Source organism: Ceratotherium simum, chromosome 16 (assembly GCF_057802395.1).
Source record: "Ceratotherium simum simum isolate JZ-2026a chromosome 16, ASM5780239v1, whole genome shotgun sequence".
Classification (NCBI taxonomy): domain Eukaryota; kingdom Metazoa; phylum Chordata; class Mammalia; order Perissodactyla; family Rhinocerotidae; genus Ceratotherium; species Ceratotherium simum.
In genome coordinates, this window is record NC_141915.1 from 40,532,056 (window position 1) to 40,548,058 (window position 16,003).

At 40.8% G+C, this 16,003-nt stretch overlaps 1 protein-coding gene across 2 annotated transcripts; it reads right to left on the minus strand.

The window, feature by feature from the left end:
* Positions 1 to 790: 790 nt before the first annotated feature.
* On the minus strand, positions 791 to 13,830 carry LOC101389387 (keratin-associated protein 3-1). Of its 2 annotated transcripts, none has more exons than XM_087440217.1 (2): positions 13,751 to 13,830; positions 791 to 1,309 (listed from the first exon to the last, which is right to left on the minus strand). In XM_087440217.1, the coding sequence occupies exons 1-2, from the start codon at positions 13,819 to 13,821 to the stop codon at positions 1,042 to 1,044; spliced, it is 339 nt and encodes a 112-aa protein (XP_087296343.1). In that variant the 5' UTR covers positions 13,822 to 13,830; the 3' UTR covers positions 791 to 1,041. The 2 variants fall into 2 exon arrangements, with proteins under 2 accessions (XP_087296343.1, XP_087296344.1); XM_087440218.1 differs by lacking the exon at positions 13,751 to 13,830 and adding an exon at positions 1,545 to 1,677.
* Between the last annotated feature and the right edge of the window lie 2,173 nt (positions 13,831 to 16,003).

A 16,003-nucleotide genomic window follows, 5' to 3' on the forward strand; every position in this document is an offset into this window, starting at 1 on the left:
CACTTGGATTTTTCCAGAACAACTAAGGAGATGAATTAATTGTCATCATAATTTTGTCATAAAAGGAACTGTGTATTTTTGCTCCCAGAATTGTGTGCCTATTTCTGGTGTATAGAGAATACTGTACTATAGCCTGACATTTTTAGTTTATTTCAATGATGTGATATTATCTGTCACTTGGACTAGTAAACTTCTAAGCATAGTCATGACTAATGTAAACCAAGCCTCATTCGAGGGAGCAAGGAATACTCAATAAATGCTAATATTCATTCAAAACTGATTTTACTAGAAGACAGCATATATCAAGAAATGGATATATATACTTCCCAAAATTGCATTGCATTTTGAGCTTGAAATTTCATTGATGACTATGGATAAGGGAGTCAAAATTATTTCTACATACCAGCAAAGTGATCAATTTGTTTAGTCAATTAAGGAAAAAAGAAAAATCAATTTCAGGTGTAATGGAAATTAAAATAAATAAAATATTTTGAAAACATTATATTAATCTCTAGATTCTAGCATAGTGCTTGGCATAGTGGTTGCCTTAAAAAAATTCCTATTGAATAAAAAGATCCTACAAAATGACCTACTGAATTTTTTACTTTTCCACCTATCACAAAGAGCCAGTATCTAATTTTTCAATGATTCCTCCATAAGAGCTCTCATTATGCTAGGGTAAATCTTGGGTAGTATGATGATCTGCTGTTCAGGATTAGGTAGGTACTCCACTTTCCCTAAGAGGAAACACGGAAATAAATAACCAGAAGGCCATATTTGCTAAGCCAGAATGAAGTTTATTAATGAATAGTCAAAATGGTTATTTCTCAAAGAGCAGTGAAATAGCCTAAAAGACAGAAAGAAGGTCTCCAACCCTCCCCAAAGGAGGAAAGAAAGAAGAAGTTGGGCAAATTCATGAAAACACGGCCCTGGGAATTGGGATGGATTTAGCCTGATGTAGGTAGGAGCCAGTGTTGAAGGCCGGATGCCCCGTAGGATGTTGAGCAGCACGTCGCTGAACCTGTGCAAGGACGTGGCCCCTTAACAGGAGGGCTGACAGAAATTGTCACAGCCAGGCTGAACGTAGGTCGTCAGGTTGATCCCACTCAGTCCAGGAGTTGGGTATCTGGAGTTGAGCAGCCAGCAAGTTGGCACGTAGGTGTCAGGCTCACAGCAAGGTGGGCGGCTAAGGTCGCAGCAGGTGGGTTGAAGGAGGCTGATCTCGTGAGGGCAGGTGCTGGGCAGGCAGACTCCACACCGGCAGAATTTGTCAGAGGAGCAGATGGTAGTGGCAGGGCCGGTGGGGACGCTGCAGCAGAGGGGAGCACAGCAAACCATGGTGTCAGGAGTCGGGTTTCGGTTGGGTTGAGAAGAGAAGTCTCTTTGTGTCTCAATGCTTCTCTCCTCTGCCTTGGCTCTTATATACCCACCTCCCTGGACGTCAGCCTATTACCAAGATTTTCCCCCCATGTTTCAGTTTATAACTATCTCTATAAAAAGCATCTAATTACTTAAGTGTTTATTACTTAAGACACACTCCTCACCTCATAAAAGGGGTTTAGTTTGTTTTGTCAAATTAGGACTCTTCACATTGGCTGTGTGTCACTGCATGGAGAGCTTCATTTCAGTCTTCAAAGGCACTGAGTCATTATCTTCTAATCATGACACATCATTAATGATGGCCTGGCGTGCTGGGTACCTGCAAATCATCCCCGCGTTTTTTTTTTTTTTTTTGTGAGGAAGATCAGCCCTGAGCTAACATCCATACCAATCTTCCTCTTTTTGCTGAGGAAGACCAGCCCTGAGCTAACATCTATGGCCAATCCTCCTCCTTTTTCTCCCCCAAAGCCCCAGTAGATAGTTGTATGTCACAGTCGTACATCCTTTTAGTTGCTGTATGTGGGACGCGGCCTCAGCATGGCCGGAGAAGCGGTGCGTCAGTGTGCGCCTGGGATCCGAACCGGGGCTGCCAGTAGCGGAGCACGAGCACTTACCCACTAAGCCACGGGCCGGCCCCCGTCCCCATGTTTTTTGCCTACTTTTCAGATGAAGGATAAGTAGGCTTTTTGATTGCTATTCTACCAGCAACCAAAGATTCTACATGATAATTTAGGCCTTCTGGCTGAAAAAGTGATAAAATTTTTAGATGTATCCATCTTGGCTCCAAAAAGCTGAATTAAGATGAATGGATGGAATCTATAGAGAAAGAGATTCTGGTTCTGCATAAAGAGCAAAGCTGTAACAAATCACTTGTTCTCCATTCCCTTCATAAGTGCTTTGAATGATAACTTGGTGGGGGCATGTAGATGGGGAGGTGACAGTTATAGGTGCCCTTTAAAACTCCATCCAGCCATTTTATGAATTAAGATTATTTATGATCCAAAGACTAGTCGTATTGGGCCATTTAGAGACTAAACGGTGCAGTATTTCCCAAAATGAGTTCCATGAACACCTGTCCCAAGGAACATTAAAGGGTTTTCTGGTAAATAAGTTGATACTGAATTCTTCATTAGTGGACCTCTCAGAGCCTTTAATATACTAAAGTGCTGTGTGACTTTTCAATAAAGAGATATAACATGTATTTGTTTCCAAACTTACTTAACCATGAAATCATTTTTGATTGGTAGTTTTCATAGATTAGCTTCATAGATCAGTATTCTATGGGGCACACTTGAGGAGATTTCGAAATTACATCTAAGCCACTAAAGCCCTAATAATAAAATTATTTAAATAAATAAAGGCATAAAACCTAGTATGATGTTTTAGAATTACTTTAGAGTAGGAAAAATACTAAATTGGTAAACCTTTAGAAAATCTAACTTTGAAAGTCTTAAAAAAGGCAATTTATTTTCTTCACTTGTCTTCAGATAAAATGTCTCAGGCTCTAAAAATAAGTAGAAAATTGCACAACATGTAGGAGTCAGAAGCCAAAAGAGATGCAAATCAACAAGATGATTGATCTAAAAGATGTTTAACATTAAATTGCTTTCATTTTAGCCATCTTCTTACTAGAATGATTTTGCGAGTTTGGATCCCCCTGCTAGAATTTAGCTTTTTGTGCACCTTGCTTCAATAGATATCTGTTAGTTCAGTCAAACACTCATTGGTTGAGCATCTGCTATAAGTCAGGCATTATGCAAAAAAAAAGCAAATAGGTTCCTGCCCTTGAGGAGCTCATAGAGAAGAAGAGACACAGAGAAGTGAACTGGCAAATGACAACACAGGGTTGTGCATTTGGGTTTTCTAGGTAAGATGTGGGAGTTTAGGGGTAGGAGTCACTGATTGGAAGATTTGAGGAGTGCTTCATGAAAAGGAACATTCATGTGGGTCTTGAAGGATGAACAGGAGCTTAGCAGGTAAAAGGGAATAGTAAGGGAAGTTCAGCAAGTGAAACAGAGAAACAAAATGCCATGGTGTGGTCCTGGGGTTGACTGGTTAAAGCAAAGACTCTGGATCTCCTGTAGGGAGGCATTGGAGGAGAAAAATGAGAGAAGGAATTGGAAAAGTGGGTTTGTGCCACAGTGGGAAGAATTTGTAATGTGCTTAGTATTCTACACTTAGGATTTTGAACTTCATCCTATTGGCAGTGGGCATTAATTGAAGGTTTTTGAACACATATGTGACATGATTGGATTTGTATTTTAGAAAGATGACTGTAGTTTTTGAGTGGACGCTCATCATCATTGCCATCAGCAGCAGCAGCAGCATCGCTCACTAAGTGTTAGGTATTGTGCTGAGTGCTTTATATGTGTTATACAATTCTCACCACAAGCTTATGATGTATGCAGTGTTACCATTCTTTCCACTTTACAGATGAGGAACCTGAGGCATAGAGAGGCTAAGTAACCTGTAAGTGAGTAAGTGATGGAGCTGGCATTTGAAGCCAAGCAGGCTGGCTCCAGATTCCCTGCTCCTAACCTCTGTGCCATAGTCTATGGAGGTATTGTTCTAACTAGAGCGAAGATGACCCTCAAGATTAGTTGCGTGTAAGATTGGTGGGAAGGATGGAACCAGCTTATTGAAGGTCTTGAGACAATAAGAAGAGTTGATTTTAGGGCCCAGTTTCTCAACCAAAATAGTATTCTGTAGAAAGGAGACAATTTGAAGGCAGGGACAATGGTTGACAAGCTACTTTGGTGATCTACGGGAGTGATGAGGAGGATGTGATTTCTATCCTAGAGGATATCATAGTTAGGTGGGAATAGAGAAGAGGGGACATACCTAGGATTTCTTATCACCTCATTCAGTTTCCTGGAGACCACTATCTGGGTGGCTCATCAGTTTCCACAATAAAACTAATATTCTTGTTTTTAAGATAACTAGAACATCCTAAACATACCCTACACTAACAGCTAGCATTTATTGAATGTATACCATGTGCCAGGCATAGTGCTAAGTATTTTATGCACATCTTCTTCCTTATTTATTACGACCTTATAAGATCAGGACTATTACTATACCCATTTCCCAGATGATGAAACTGAGAGTAAGGATATTAAATAATGATTTTAAGTCATACAGTTAGTGAACGATGGCCCATGTAACAGCAATACCTCACACTTATTGATAAAAATCAGTATTTTTGTGGAATTAAATTCTGCATAATTGTAAATTATGTTCATTCACTTTTTTCATTTATTAATTCATGTAGCAAAATGCCTAGCACCATGCTAGGTGCTAAGCATATGGGAATAAACAGGTCAGATGAGATCCTTTTTGTTGAGGTGTTCATTCTAGTTGGGGAGACAGACAATAAAAATGTAAACAAATACGAATTTCAGACAGTGACAAGTGCCAGAAGAAAATAAAAGAGAGTAATGTGCCAGAGGGTGATGGGGAGGTATTGCAGGGAGCGTGCCTGCTTTGGTTGGGGTGGCTGGGGGCAGTCTTTGCCAGGGGGCTGAAGTGTAGTGAAAGAGAAGGAGTGAGATAAGAGATGAGGTCAAGGAGATAGGCAGGTGCCAGGCCATGCAGGACTTTGTAGGTTGTTCTACAGAGTTTAGATTTTATTCTAAGGCCATTGAGAGTCCACTGGATGAGTTAGAGCAGGGAGTGTTGAGATGCGAGCTATGGTCAATGGAAACCAATTGCAGCAAGGTCAAAGCGGAAACAGTCAGGACACACAAGTGGTCCAGGTGAGAGGATGAACAGTGATGCCAGTGGTTGATGAACCAGTAAGAGATGGTGGAGTCTGGGAGACATTTTTGATAGTAGAGATGGTAAGTTGAGCTGATCAAGAGGATGTGTGGAGAGAGAAGCCAAGGATCATGTTTAGGTCTCAAACTTACTCAGAAATCTGAGCCCAAAAGCTGCTGCCTGGGGTGGTAGGGAAGAAGGTCAATGATGGATTCAGTGTGAAGCTTGTAGAGAGTGAGCAGCCTGAAGCCCTTGAGCCCATGAGCAAGACTAGGGATGAGAATTTGGGAGGCTTCAACACACAGATGAAAAATGTGCTTACTACCAAGTTCCTGGACTGAGATAAAAGATCACTTTTATGTGTGTTAGTCACAGTTTTTTGTGAGCCTCTGTGTGCCTTACCAACGTCCGTCTCCCATCAACTTGGTGCATTTCTGGATTGCTGTAGAGAAAATTCTCTCATGATGACACCTGCTGACTCAGCAGGGATGTCAGTGTTGGGAGGTTTCACCCTTCACAGCAACTCAATTTTCTTTAAGCCTGATGGAGTGCTTCGTTCATTCACAAAAGCAGGATATAGGCACCTTTTCTGTTTGTCATTCTAATTAAAATTCCTGTAAGTAAAAACATTTGGTCTTTATTTCCTGAATTGCATGGTCTTTTAAATTTCCAGTGAATTCCTTTAGATTGGAAGAAAGATCGGCTGGTATTAAGACTGCCATTGACATCAACCCCTTCATTGCAGAACGCCCACTTGCCCTTTCCTGAGCACGCAGGCAAAAGATGCTTGTTTGAGTAAAATGGCAGACTTTGGGGGCCCTTCCAGTTACATCAGAAGATTTTTTCCAGTGAGTGGTTATAGTCAAGACTGATATAACTCCTGCCAGCTTATTAGCTTGCACTGAAAATTACTCTTACGTTGGATTTCTTTCAAATGGAAGTAATGTTGTTTTGTCACTTGAGGACAGCTGATATTGGCAATAGTTGTGTAGGTATACATGTCCTAAAGAGGGTGACTCTTCTGCCCTGTCTCATGTGGACATGTATGTTCCCATTGCAACATGCCAGAGCGGATATCACAGCACTCAGTGACATGGCACATGCAAGCTTATCCCAGCTTCCGCTGGTTGGAAGGGTTGCCTATTTTTCTTGGGGCTCTTAGGCTTTCAGTTTAATTCTCATGTATTATTGTAGGCTATAGAATATGCAGATAGTAACAGAGAATTACACCCAGTTAAATAAGGTATAAATATATGTGTTAACTAAAATTAGCCTGGTTGGAAAAATGATGTTCAATAAAATTTGAATGTCTATTATATGCCAGGCACTGGGAAAATAAAATTTTCAGGTGTTTACCATGCGAAATCTAATATTGAAATTTTTAAACTTATAATTATTCTATAGTAAACTTTGGGGTTCTTGTCCTTGGAATTATTTGCTAATGATAGTTATATTCTACAATTTTATTTTGAATCAGAGATGTTTTTGTCCATTGGTTAGACAAATCTTATTGATAGATAGAATTAAATTACCGCTGGTTTTCCAAAGCGCTCATGTAGTACTTGAAATTTTTTTTAATTAAGAGAATTAAATGTTATGTATTTAAATATTGGCTGGCAATATGACTTTAAAATATATTTTGAGCTGTTAGCTTAGTTTACTAAATATACAACTGGTTATATAATATCAACAAACCGTTATACAGCATTTACTATGTAACAGATCCAATTGCTTTACATTTATTATGCAATTTAATTCTTACGACAACCCTAGGAGGTTGATATTAAAGTTACCCTCTGTTTTACAGATAAGGGAAACTGAGGCATAGAGAAGTTAAATAAGTTGCCTAAGGTCAGTAGGTGATAAATAATGGAGTTGGGATCTGAACCAAGGCTGCCTAGCTCCAAAGTCTGTATTCTTAAATCACTGTATACTAATCCACAATTGCTCCATTACTGATTATTATATTTTCAAGAGGAAATATATAATTTAGTTTATTTCAACCAATCTTTGTTAAGTACTTATTTGCCTTGCACTGTGCCAGGAGGTTTGGGGCATTCAAGGGTGAGCAGGACCCAGGTGCACTCTCAAGCATTTCAGATTCTACTGGGGTTCATTGGACACACAGGACTTGAATAAAGTCAGAGGAGCAGAAAAGTCATTCCACCAGTAGTGAACAGCAGCAATTAATGCACAGAAGTGGAAAAGAACAAATTGTCATTAGGAAGCAGTGAGTAGGGCACTGTGTCTAGAAAACAACCACGTGAGATAAAAGCTAGACATAGAGAGTCTTGACTCCCAGGATGAGGAGCTTGAACATAATTAGATAGACCATTGAGAGCCACTGGCATATGTTTTTCTAAAGCAGGAAAGTTACTTCATTAATCCCCTCCTTTGTAAAATATGGCTAATGTTCTATCACATTGATAGAATATTTCAGGAATAAATTAAATAATGCATTAAAAAATTTAACACAGTGTCTGGAACATAGTAAGTCCTCAAATGGTTATAATTGGTGTGGTAATTATTATTAAATAAGCTGAGGGAAGCTAGAGCTCTTTTTCCATCATTTGTAGGGGTTCTTTCTATCCAACAATGGAGTAAGTCTGGGAGTATAGCTTTCCAGTCTCTCATGTCTGGAAAGTCTTCTGCCTGTTCATAGTCTTCGCTATAACTTTTGTAACCAGTAAGCGTCCCACCTCCACAAAGGAAGGACGAGTGGCCCTTAGCCTTGGTTTGCTGGGACCCTGTGAGGCTGTTAGGAATCAGTGTCTGCTTCTCAAGTGCCTTCTGTCATGTTGCATTTTTGTGGAGGCAGTCATGGCAAATCCCCGGGAAGATATAGTACTTAGAGGGGACTGGAGCAAATCTCTATCAGCATGAGTATCGAATTCTCCCCATTTTGTATTTCTCATTAATATCTGTGATTTATATGAAATGATGAAATTCACATTTAAATCCAGTTAGAAATTTTAGCTGGAGTATAAGATGTATTGGGACAGCCTGTAATCACAGGGTCAGTGTTCCTCAGTGGAAATTCGGGTTCTTGGTCAGTTAGGAAGAAGTATGTGAAGAAAGAAAAGAAGAAGCATGACATGAGGACAAAATTCCCAGAAATTTGTGTTTTGATTTTTAAGAGCACAGATGAGTTGGATAAAGAAGGACCAACAACCTAAACAGAGTAAAACACCATGCTGGGCGGTCCTCTTCCAAGTTTTCTCAGCTTTTTTCCCCACACGTGTGTATTGAGTATTGTTATCCTCCCAAACTCAACAAGATTTTCTGCTCCTAAAGACATAGAATTAAATGGAGAAGAGGAAGAGGAAAAAAAATTTATTAAGAACCTACTACATGCCATGCATATTACTAATGATAAACTTATTTGATACTCACAGGGACACTGTGAGATATTAGAACCCTCATTTGATAGACTAGATAAAAACTGAGCTTCTGAGAAGCTACAAGATTTGTCTAACGTCTCAGTCAGTTGGGGGTAGATTTGGGATTTTCAACTCACGTCTTCTGAGTCCTCTTCTCTTCCTACTCTCTGTCCCACCCTACAGTTAAAAACATCTTTAGGGTGATCAAAGTGTGCAAACTATACTCAAACACAACATAACAAGTTATTTGTTTGGCTTAGTACATGTTAACACATAAAAAAGTGTTCAGTATTACTTCCAGCCTCAGCTCCTGGTTCACTCTAATTTCTAGTCTCAAGCTTTGCGTGGTTCTCTCTCATTTTTTTCTCTTCTGTTCAATAAAACAATAAGTGTTGGGGTGAAGTTTCAAAACACTAACCTCAGAGTTTCCTCAATTCTGTCCTTGGGATTCGATTATCTTGTCTCCCTCTCCACCTTCCCAGTGGAAAACCACGAATTCCTCCTACTTTGAGCTCTTCAGATGTTACTCTATACCTCTGTCATTTTTGACTCTTCTCATACTTCCTTATGTTTCCTAGCCTCAGTTGCTCTGAAAATCCTGAGTTCCCTCACTTCGTCATCACACAATGTTATCAACCTACTGAGGATCTTTTTTCCAGGTCTATAGCTCTCATCTTTTTTACTGTCTTACAGGTAACATTATATTACTTTACTCTGGCCACATTCAGTCAAAATTCCTCTGATTCTTTTGTGTAAAGATTTGGTTTGTCTCATCCACCTAAAATAACTACTACATTAAAAATTGAGAAACCAAAAGTCTTGAAATTTTGTTTTAAATATTAGCCTATTAAAAGCAAGAAATTTCGATTTTAGGGTCATGTAGTATACCAACACTATTTCTCTGTCTCCTATTTGTAATATAGGAACAAAGAAGATAAAAAAACAATGTGCTTAGAAATGCATAGTCCCAATATGAACCAATACTTGGTGCTTTGGATTAATCTCTCTCAGCCTAACAAAAACAATTTTACTTAACTCTCTAATCCCAGCCTTACCCAAGGCTTTCATGCTTCAGTTGGTGTCATGATTCAACATTTTCTGCCTTGAAGTTTCTCAAAACCCCTCTGTATCCTTGGGCTTTTAAAACTAATTTTGCCTATTTGCACTTAATAGAATAATCATGATGGAAAGCAGGTTTCTTAAGTCAAAGGTATGTTTTTTAGAGTATCAGTAATTAACAAAGGTCTGTCTGCTGTCAGGTCTCCCTGGCACAGCCCACTTTATATGGCAAGCTTTTACTAGGAATGGTGGAACTTTCTTAACTACAGAGCTGGATGGTGCTGAGTAATCTTTCTAGTTCCTCAACAATATTCTATCAGGCCTAAAATGATGTAATTCTCTGGCTGCCACCTCCAAAGCACAGAGACTTATTTTTTCCATAATCAGCTACTATGATTAACCAAAGGGACTAAGTGAAAAGTCTGAACAAATGGTTCACTAAATAATCTGAGTCTTTAAAGGCATTAAGAGTATAATAGGGTACACTAGGGGACAAGAACCACACCCATAATTTGAATCGAGTGAATTTTATACAAAGAATTTTTAACTAAGTTGTTAACTAGGTAACTAAAAGGGTAAAAAGGAGGCCCCGAGACAGCACAAATGCAGGAACTGCAGAAAGCAGAATACAGAAAAAGAATGACAGTTTCTTTAAAGGGAAGAGGGAAGGAATCAATACTTAGAAATTTAGAGAGAGGGTTGCCCTGTAGAGCTGAAACTCAGACGTTTCAGGAGAGCTGGCCGGCTGGTGCTGGAGCCTCTGATGGGGGGGAGGGGGTGGGGGAATGAAGCTGGTGCTACAAATGTTGACAAAACTGAATTTCGGTGCTGCTACGGAAGGCATCTGAGGATGCTGGAGTGAAGAAGTGTTACTGGGGTGATAATCGTGAGAACCGCTAGCATACAGGAAGTCCCAATGAAGCAGAAGGAAGCAGAAAGGAAGGAACAAGTTGCTTCTTCCTCCTCCAGCTTTGCAGCTTTCCTCTGTCACCCCCTAGTGGCAAAGCCCAACGTGGAGGAGCCGGCAAAACCATTATGTGCTTTGCAGAGCACCAGCGCGGCATCGCAGAGCTGAGCACTGACACGGATGGGAGGGTGTGAAGCTGAGAGACAGTAATTTAACAATTGGTGCAAAGAGGCATTTATTCTGAAGCCCACAGCTTCCAAACAGCCGTCTTTAAATCAGCTGAAACTCCCCACACCATTCTTAACTTCCGGTTCCTTAGTTTCACTATCTCTTCATGAGTTTTGGAGTCAGTGTTGGGTTCATATTTCAGTTTTTGCTGATGAGCTGTGTGACTATAAGCAAGATATTTAACCTCATTTATTTATTTAATAAAAACCACTTTATTAAGATATGATTGACATACAAAAAGCTGTACACATTTAATGTATATAACCTAATGAGTTTGGAGATAAGTATACATTCATGAAACCATTACTACAATCAATGCCATAAACATATCCATCACCTCCAAAAGTTTCCTCCTGTCCTATTTTTGTGTGTGTGATAAGAACACTTAATATCTATTCTTTTAGCAAATTTTTAAGTATCTAATATGGTATTATTAACTATAGGTACTATGGTGTGCAGCAGATCTCTAAGACTTTTTCATCTTGCATAACTGAAACTTGGTACCCTTTGACCATCATCTCCCCATTTCCTCATCCTCCAGCCCCAGGTAACCACCATTCTACTCTCTGCTTCTCTAAGTTTGACTATTTTATATTCCTCATGTAAGTGGGATCATGTAATATTTATTCTTCTGTGTCTGGTTTGTTTAACTTTGTATAATGTCCTCCAGGTTTGTCCATGTTATTGCAAATGGCATGAATTCCTTTTTTTTTTAAGGCTGAATAATATTCCAGTGTATGTAAATACCACATTTTCTTTATCTACCATCTGTTGATGGACGTTTAGGTTGCTTCCATGTTTTGGATATTGTGAATAATGCTGCAATGAACATGGGAGTGCAGATGTCCCTTGGAGATCCTGATTTCAATTCATTTAACCTCTTTTAGACTTAATTTACTCATGTACAAAACCAAGATAATATCTCTTTCACAGGACTGATATAAGCATTAAATGAAATTAATGAAATTACTTGGCATGAGTACAGCATATAACATCAAACAAGGGAAGGAAAAAGCGAAGAAATATAAGCAAGGAAGAAAATACATGTAGTTTCTATAACCCTTGCTTCTGTAATTGGTTACAAGACTATAGCTGATATGTGTAACTCTCTTCTTCCACTACCTGTTTCTTGTTTTCTTGTTTTCTTTACCCTCAGCCAGGACCTCAGCTGGTTAGGCTTCTTTTACCTGGTGGGAGTTATTTAAACCTTCATTCCTGAAAGGCCTGAATGCACAGTGGTCCTGTCTTTTTCAGATTATCAGTAAATGGTTAACGTGGCACACTGAAATATAGTATATGTTGACTTCAAGAGGTGTGCTTTTCCAGCTGAAGTTATTTCAAGGTGCCATAATTTTTCTTTTACCTTGAAAAGGAGATCTCAGCATGTTCTAGAAAACTTGACTCCAAGAAACTTCACTGAGGCGGTGAACTCCTTAATTTTTCTGGGGTTTTCTCCTACCCTGGAGTTCACATATGTTTTACTAAGCCATCTAGAGTACTTGCTACTTCCTGCTCATCATGGTGTCATCAATGTAGTGGACTGACAGGATGTTGTGTGGAATGTCAAGATGATTAAGATCGCTCCTGAAGACATTATGACAGAAAGCAGGAGAGTTGACATAGCCCTGAGGCAATACTTGGAAAATTACTGTTAGTCATACCAGGTGAAAGCAAACTACTTTTGATTGTCCTTGCAAACTGATATGGAGAAAAAGGCATTTTTCATGTCACAAGCTGCATATTAGGTACCAGGGGCTATGTTGCTTTGCTCCATTTAAAGGCACTCCATCTGGAACATCAGCTCCAACTGGGGTCACTCTTTAAATTAGTTTAAAATAATAATAAATAATCTTTCTGTTATTCTCTAAGATTTGTCTACTTTTTCCACAGGACAAACAAGTGAATAAGTGGGGAGATGGTAGGTATCACCACCCTGGCTTTATTCAGATCTCTGATAATGGCATTCATCCTCAAAATTCCCTATGGATATTGTATCATTTTTGGTTTATTATCCTTGTAGTGAGGGGAATTTCCAGGGGCTTCTACTTGGCCCTTCCTATCATATGAGCTTTATTCCTTAAGCCAGAGTGCTAAGGTGGGGATTCTGCCAATTGTCAAGCGTGATTATTCCAATTATACATTCACAAATTGCGGAATTGGTCTCTGCACCTACTGAGTCCACTATGATTAAAATGTGAGTTAAGACTCCAGCTATCACCTGGCTACCATAAGCCACCACTTTCATTGGTGGACTGGAGTGACACTTTGAGTCTCTAGGAATTGGTGTCAACTCAGTGTCTAATAATCCCTGTGGTTGGCAGAATTTTGGCTCTATGACCCTGAAATCATATATATGTTACATTACATAACAAGAGGGACTTTGCAGATGTAATTATGGTTACTAATCAGTTGACTTTAAAATATGGAGAGTATCCTGGATTATCCAGGTGGGCTGAGAGACAATGACTTAACAACTGGCACAAAGAGGAACTTATTCTGAAGCCCACAGCTTCTAAAATAGCCATCGTTAGGATCTCGAGTCAAGATGGCAGCATAGGCAGACTCTGAACTCACCTCCTCTCATGGACACAGCCAATTTACAACTACTCGTGGAAAAATTACCCCTGAGACAGAACTGAAAACCGGATGAGAGGAACTCCTGCAACAACGGACAAGCCTAACAGAGGTGGAAGAGGCAGAGACTCCCTTCTGGAGAGGAAAAACGCCACCTTTACAAGCAGCCAGCTTCACAGCCGCCCGGGAGCAGCTCACAGGTACGCACCCTCCCTGGAGGCGCGGGGCCTTGAGCCGGGAGCACCCCCGCTGTGGGCATTTTGTGGACCTAGCACAGTCGAGACCAGCGGCATAATATCTGACTGTGCCTGCTACTAAAACATTGGGGAGCACCCCAGAAAACCCGGTTCACAAAGAAACTAAAACTGGCTCTTAAAGGGCCCGTGCGCAAACTCACCCGTTTCAGAAAGCATCCTAAAATCACCAGAAAGAAAGTTGCACAGTGCTGTGGTGAAAAGAGACTCACCTAATAGGCCCTGAGCACATCTCGGTGAGGGGTGAGACCTCTCCAGGGACTGGGACATTGGCGGCGGCCATTGTTGTGGCCTGGTGTGGGCGTGCTGACACAGACGCCATTGGAGTTCTCCCTGAGGCCTGCTAGCCCAGGGTCTGCCCCACCCGCTAGAGCACCGATTTAATCCAGCTCAGCCAGGGTAGGCAGCCCACCCTAGAGACTGGCCCCACCCAACAACAAGCCCTCAGGCAACTTGTGGGCCTGCATAGATTGGTGACTGGATTCTCTGCAGCCTGGCAACTGAGCAGACTTTAGCGGGGCAGGGTGTGCACAAGGAGCGGGTGGAGAGTGTGGGGTGGTGGCGGAGTGTGTGGGGCTCCCGCCGTGGAGAGACTGGGTCCGCTTCGGGAGGTCGGGGCTTGCACACGGGGCAGGACTGTGTTGACTGTGGGTGTGGACCTGTGGGCAACAGGGCTTGTCAGCTGCAGAAGACTTGTGCTTCTCAAAGACCCACATAGGGGGTTTGCGCCACCTTCCAAAGCCTGAAAGGATTGGGTGCTCCTGTGCCTGAGGCCAGCCCCACCCAGCTGCAATCCTCAGAGAGCTGACAAGAGACCTAATAGGCTAGAGGCTTACAGCAATTGTAAGGCCCTGAGCCTAACAACCTGCCACGCTGGGGGCCTACTCACTTAAAAGAAATATCGCAACACAAATGTGGTATTAGAACTTGCAGTCAACTGTGCTGGGGCTCCCCACACCTGATAAAGAGACTGAAGGGCCCACAACAACTACAAGCAGCTGAGCATTACAACAGCTGGCCAGGAGCATAACTCGGCCTCCCTGGGTGCCTACAGGGAGAGCAAAGAGGCCACAACAGAAGGACACATGTAGCCCACATAAGGGTCACCCCTGGAACATTGAGAACTGAGGGAAGCACACTGGAAGCCTCCTAAGGCATCACTTACATAAGATCACCTATCCAAGAGCAGGAGACGTAGCTGACCAACCTAATACGTAGACACAAGCACAGGGAAAGAGGCAAAATGAGGAGGCAAAAGAATACATTCCAAGTAAGGGAACAGGACAAAACCCCAGAAAAGGAACTAAGTGAAACAGAAATGAGCAACCTACCCGACAGAGAGTTCAAACTAAGAGTGTTAAGGATGCTCACTGATCTGGGGAGAAGAATAGATGAACTCAGTGAGAATGTCAACAAAGAAATGGAAGATATAAAAAAGAACCAATCAGAAATGAAGAATACAATACCGGAAAGGAAAAATTCATTAGAGGGACTCAAAAGCAGAGTAGAGGATACAGAAGAACGGATCTGTGAGCTGGATGAAAGACTAGAAGAAATTACCCAAGATGAACAGGTAAAAGAGAAAAGAATTAAAAAGAGTGAGGACAGTCTAAGGGACCTCTGGGACAACATCAAGTGCACTAACATCCGTGTTATAGGTGTCCCGGAAGGAGTAGAGCGAGACAAGGGGGCAGAGAATCTATTTCAAGAAATAATAGATGAAAACTTCCCTAACCTAAGGAAGGAAACAGACATCCAGGTACAGGAAGCACAGAGAGCCCCAAAAAAGATAAACCCAAAGAGGCCCACACCAAGACACATCATAATCAAAATGTCCAGAATTAAAGATAAAGAGAGAATCCTAAAAGCCGCAAGAGAAAGTCAAGTTACATACAAAGGAAACCCCACAAGACTATCAGCTGACTTCTCAGCAGAAACCTTACAGGCTAGAAGAGAGTGGCACAATATATTTAAAGTGCTAAAAGGAAAAAACTTACAGCCAAGAATACAATACCCAGCAAGGTTATCATTCAAAATGGAAGGAGAGATCAAAAATTTCCCAGACAAGCAAAAATTAAAGGAGTTTGTCACCAAAAAACCAGTGCTACAAGAAATGTTAAAGGGACTGACTTAAGGGGAAAAGAGAAGACCACAAATAGGAAAAATTATCTATTTCCATGATAAGAACGTAATGGATACAAATGCACAAAAAAGAGGTTAGATATGATATCAAAAACATAAAAGGAGGGAGGAGGGGAGTTAAAGAGTAGAGCTTTCAGACAGAGGTCAAACTAAAGTGACCATCAATTCTGTATAGAAGAAGAAAGGAACAGAGAAGGACTACTAAAACACTGAGGAAAAAAAAAAGTTAAAAAATGGCAGTAAGTACATACTTATCAACAGCTACTTTAAACGTCAATGGACTAAATGCTCCAATTAAAAGGCATAGGGTGGCTGACTGGATA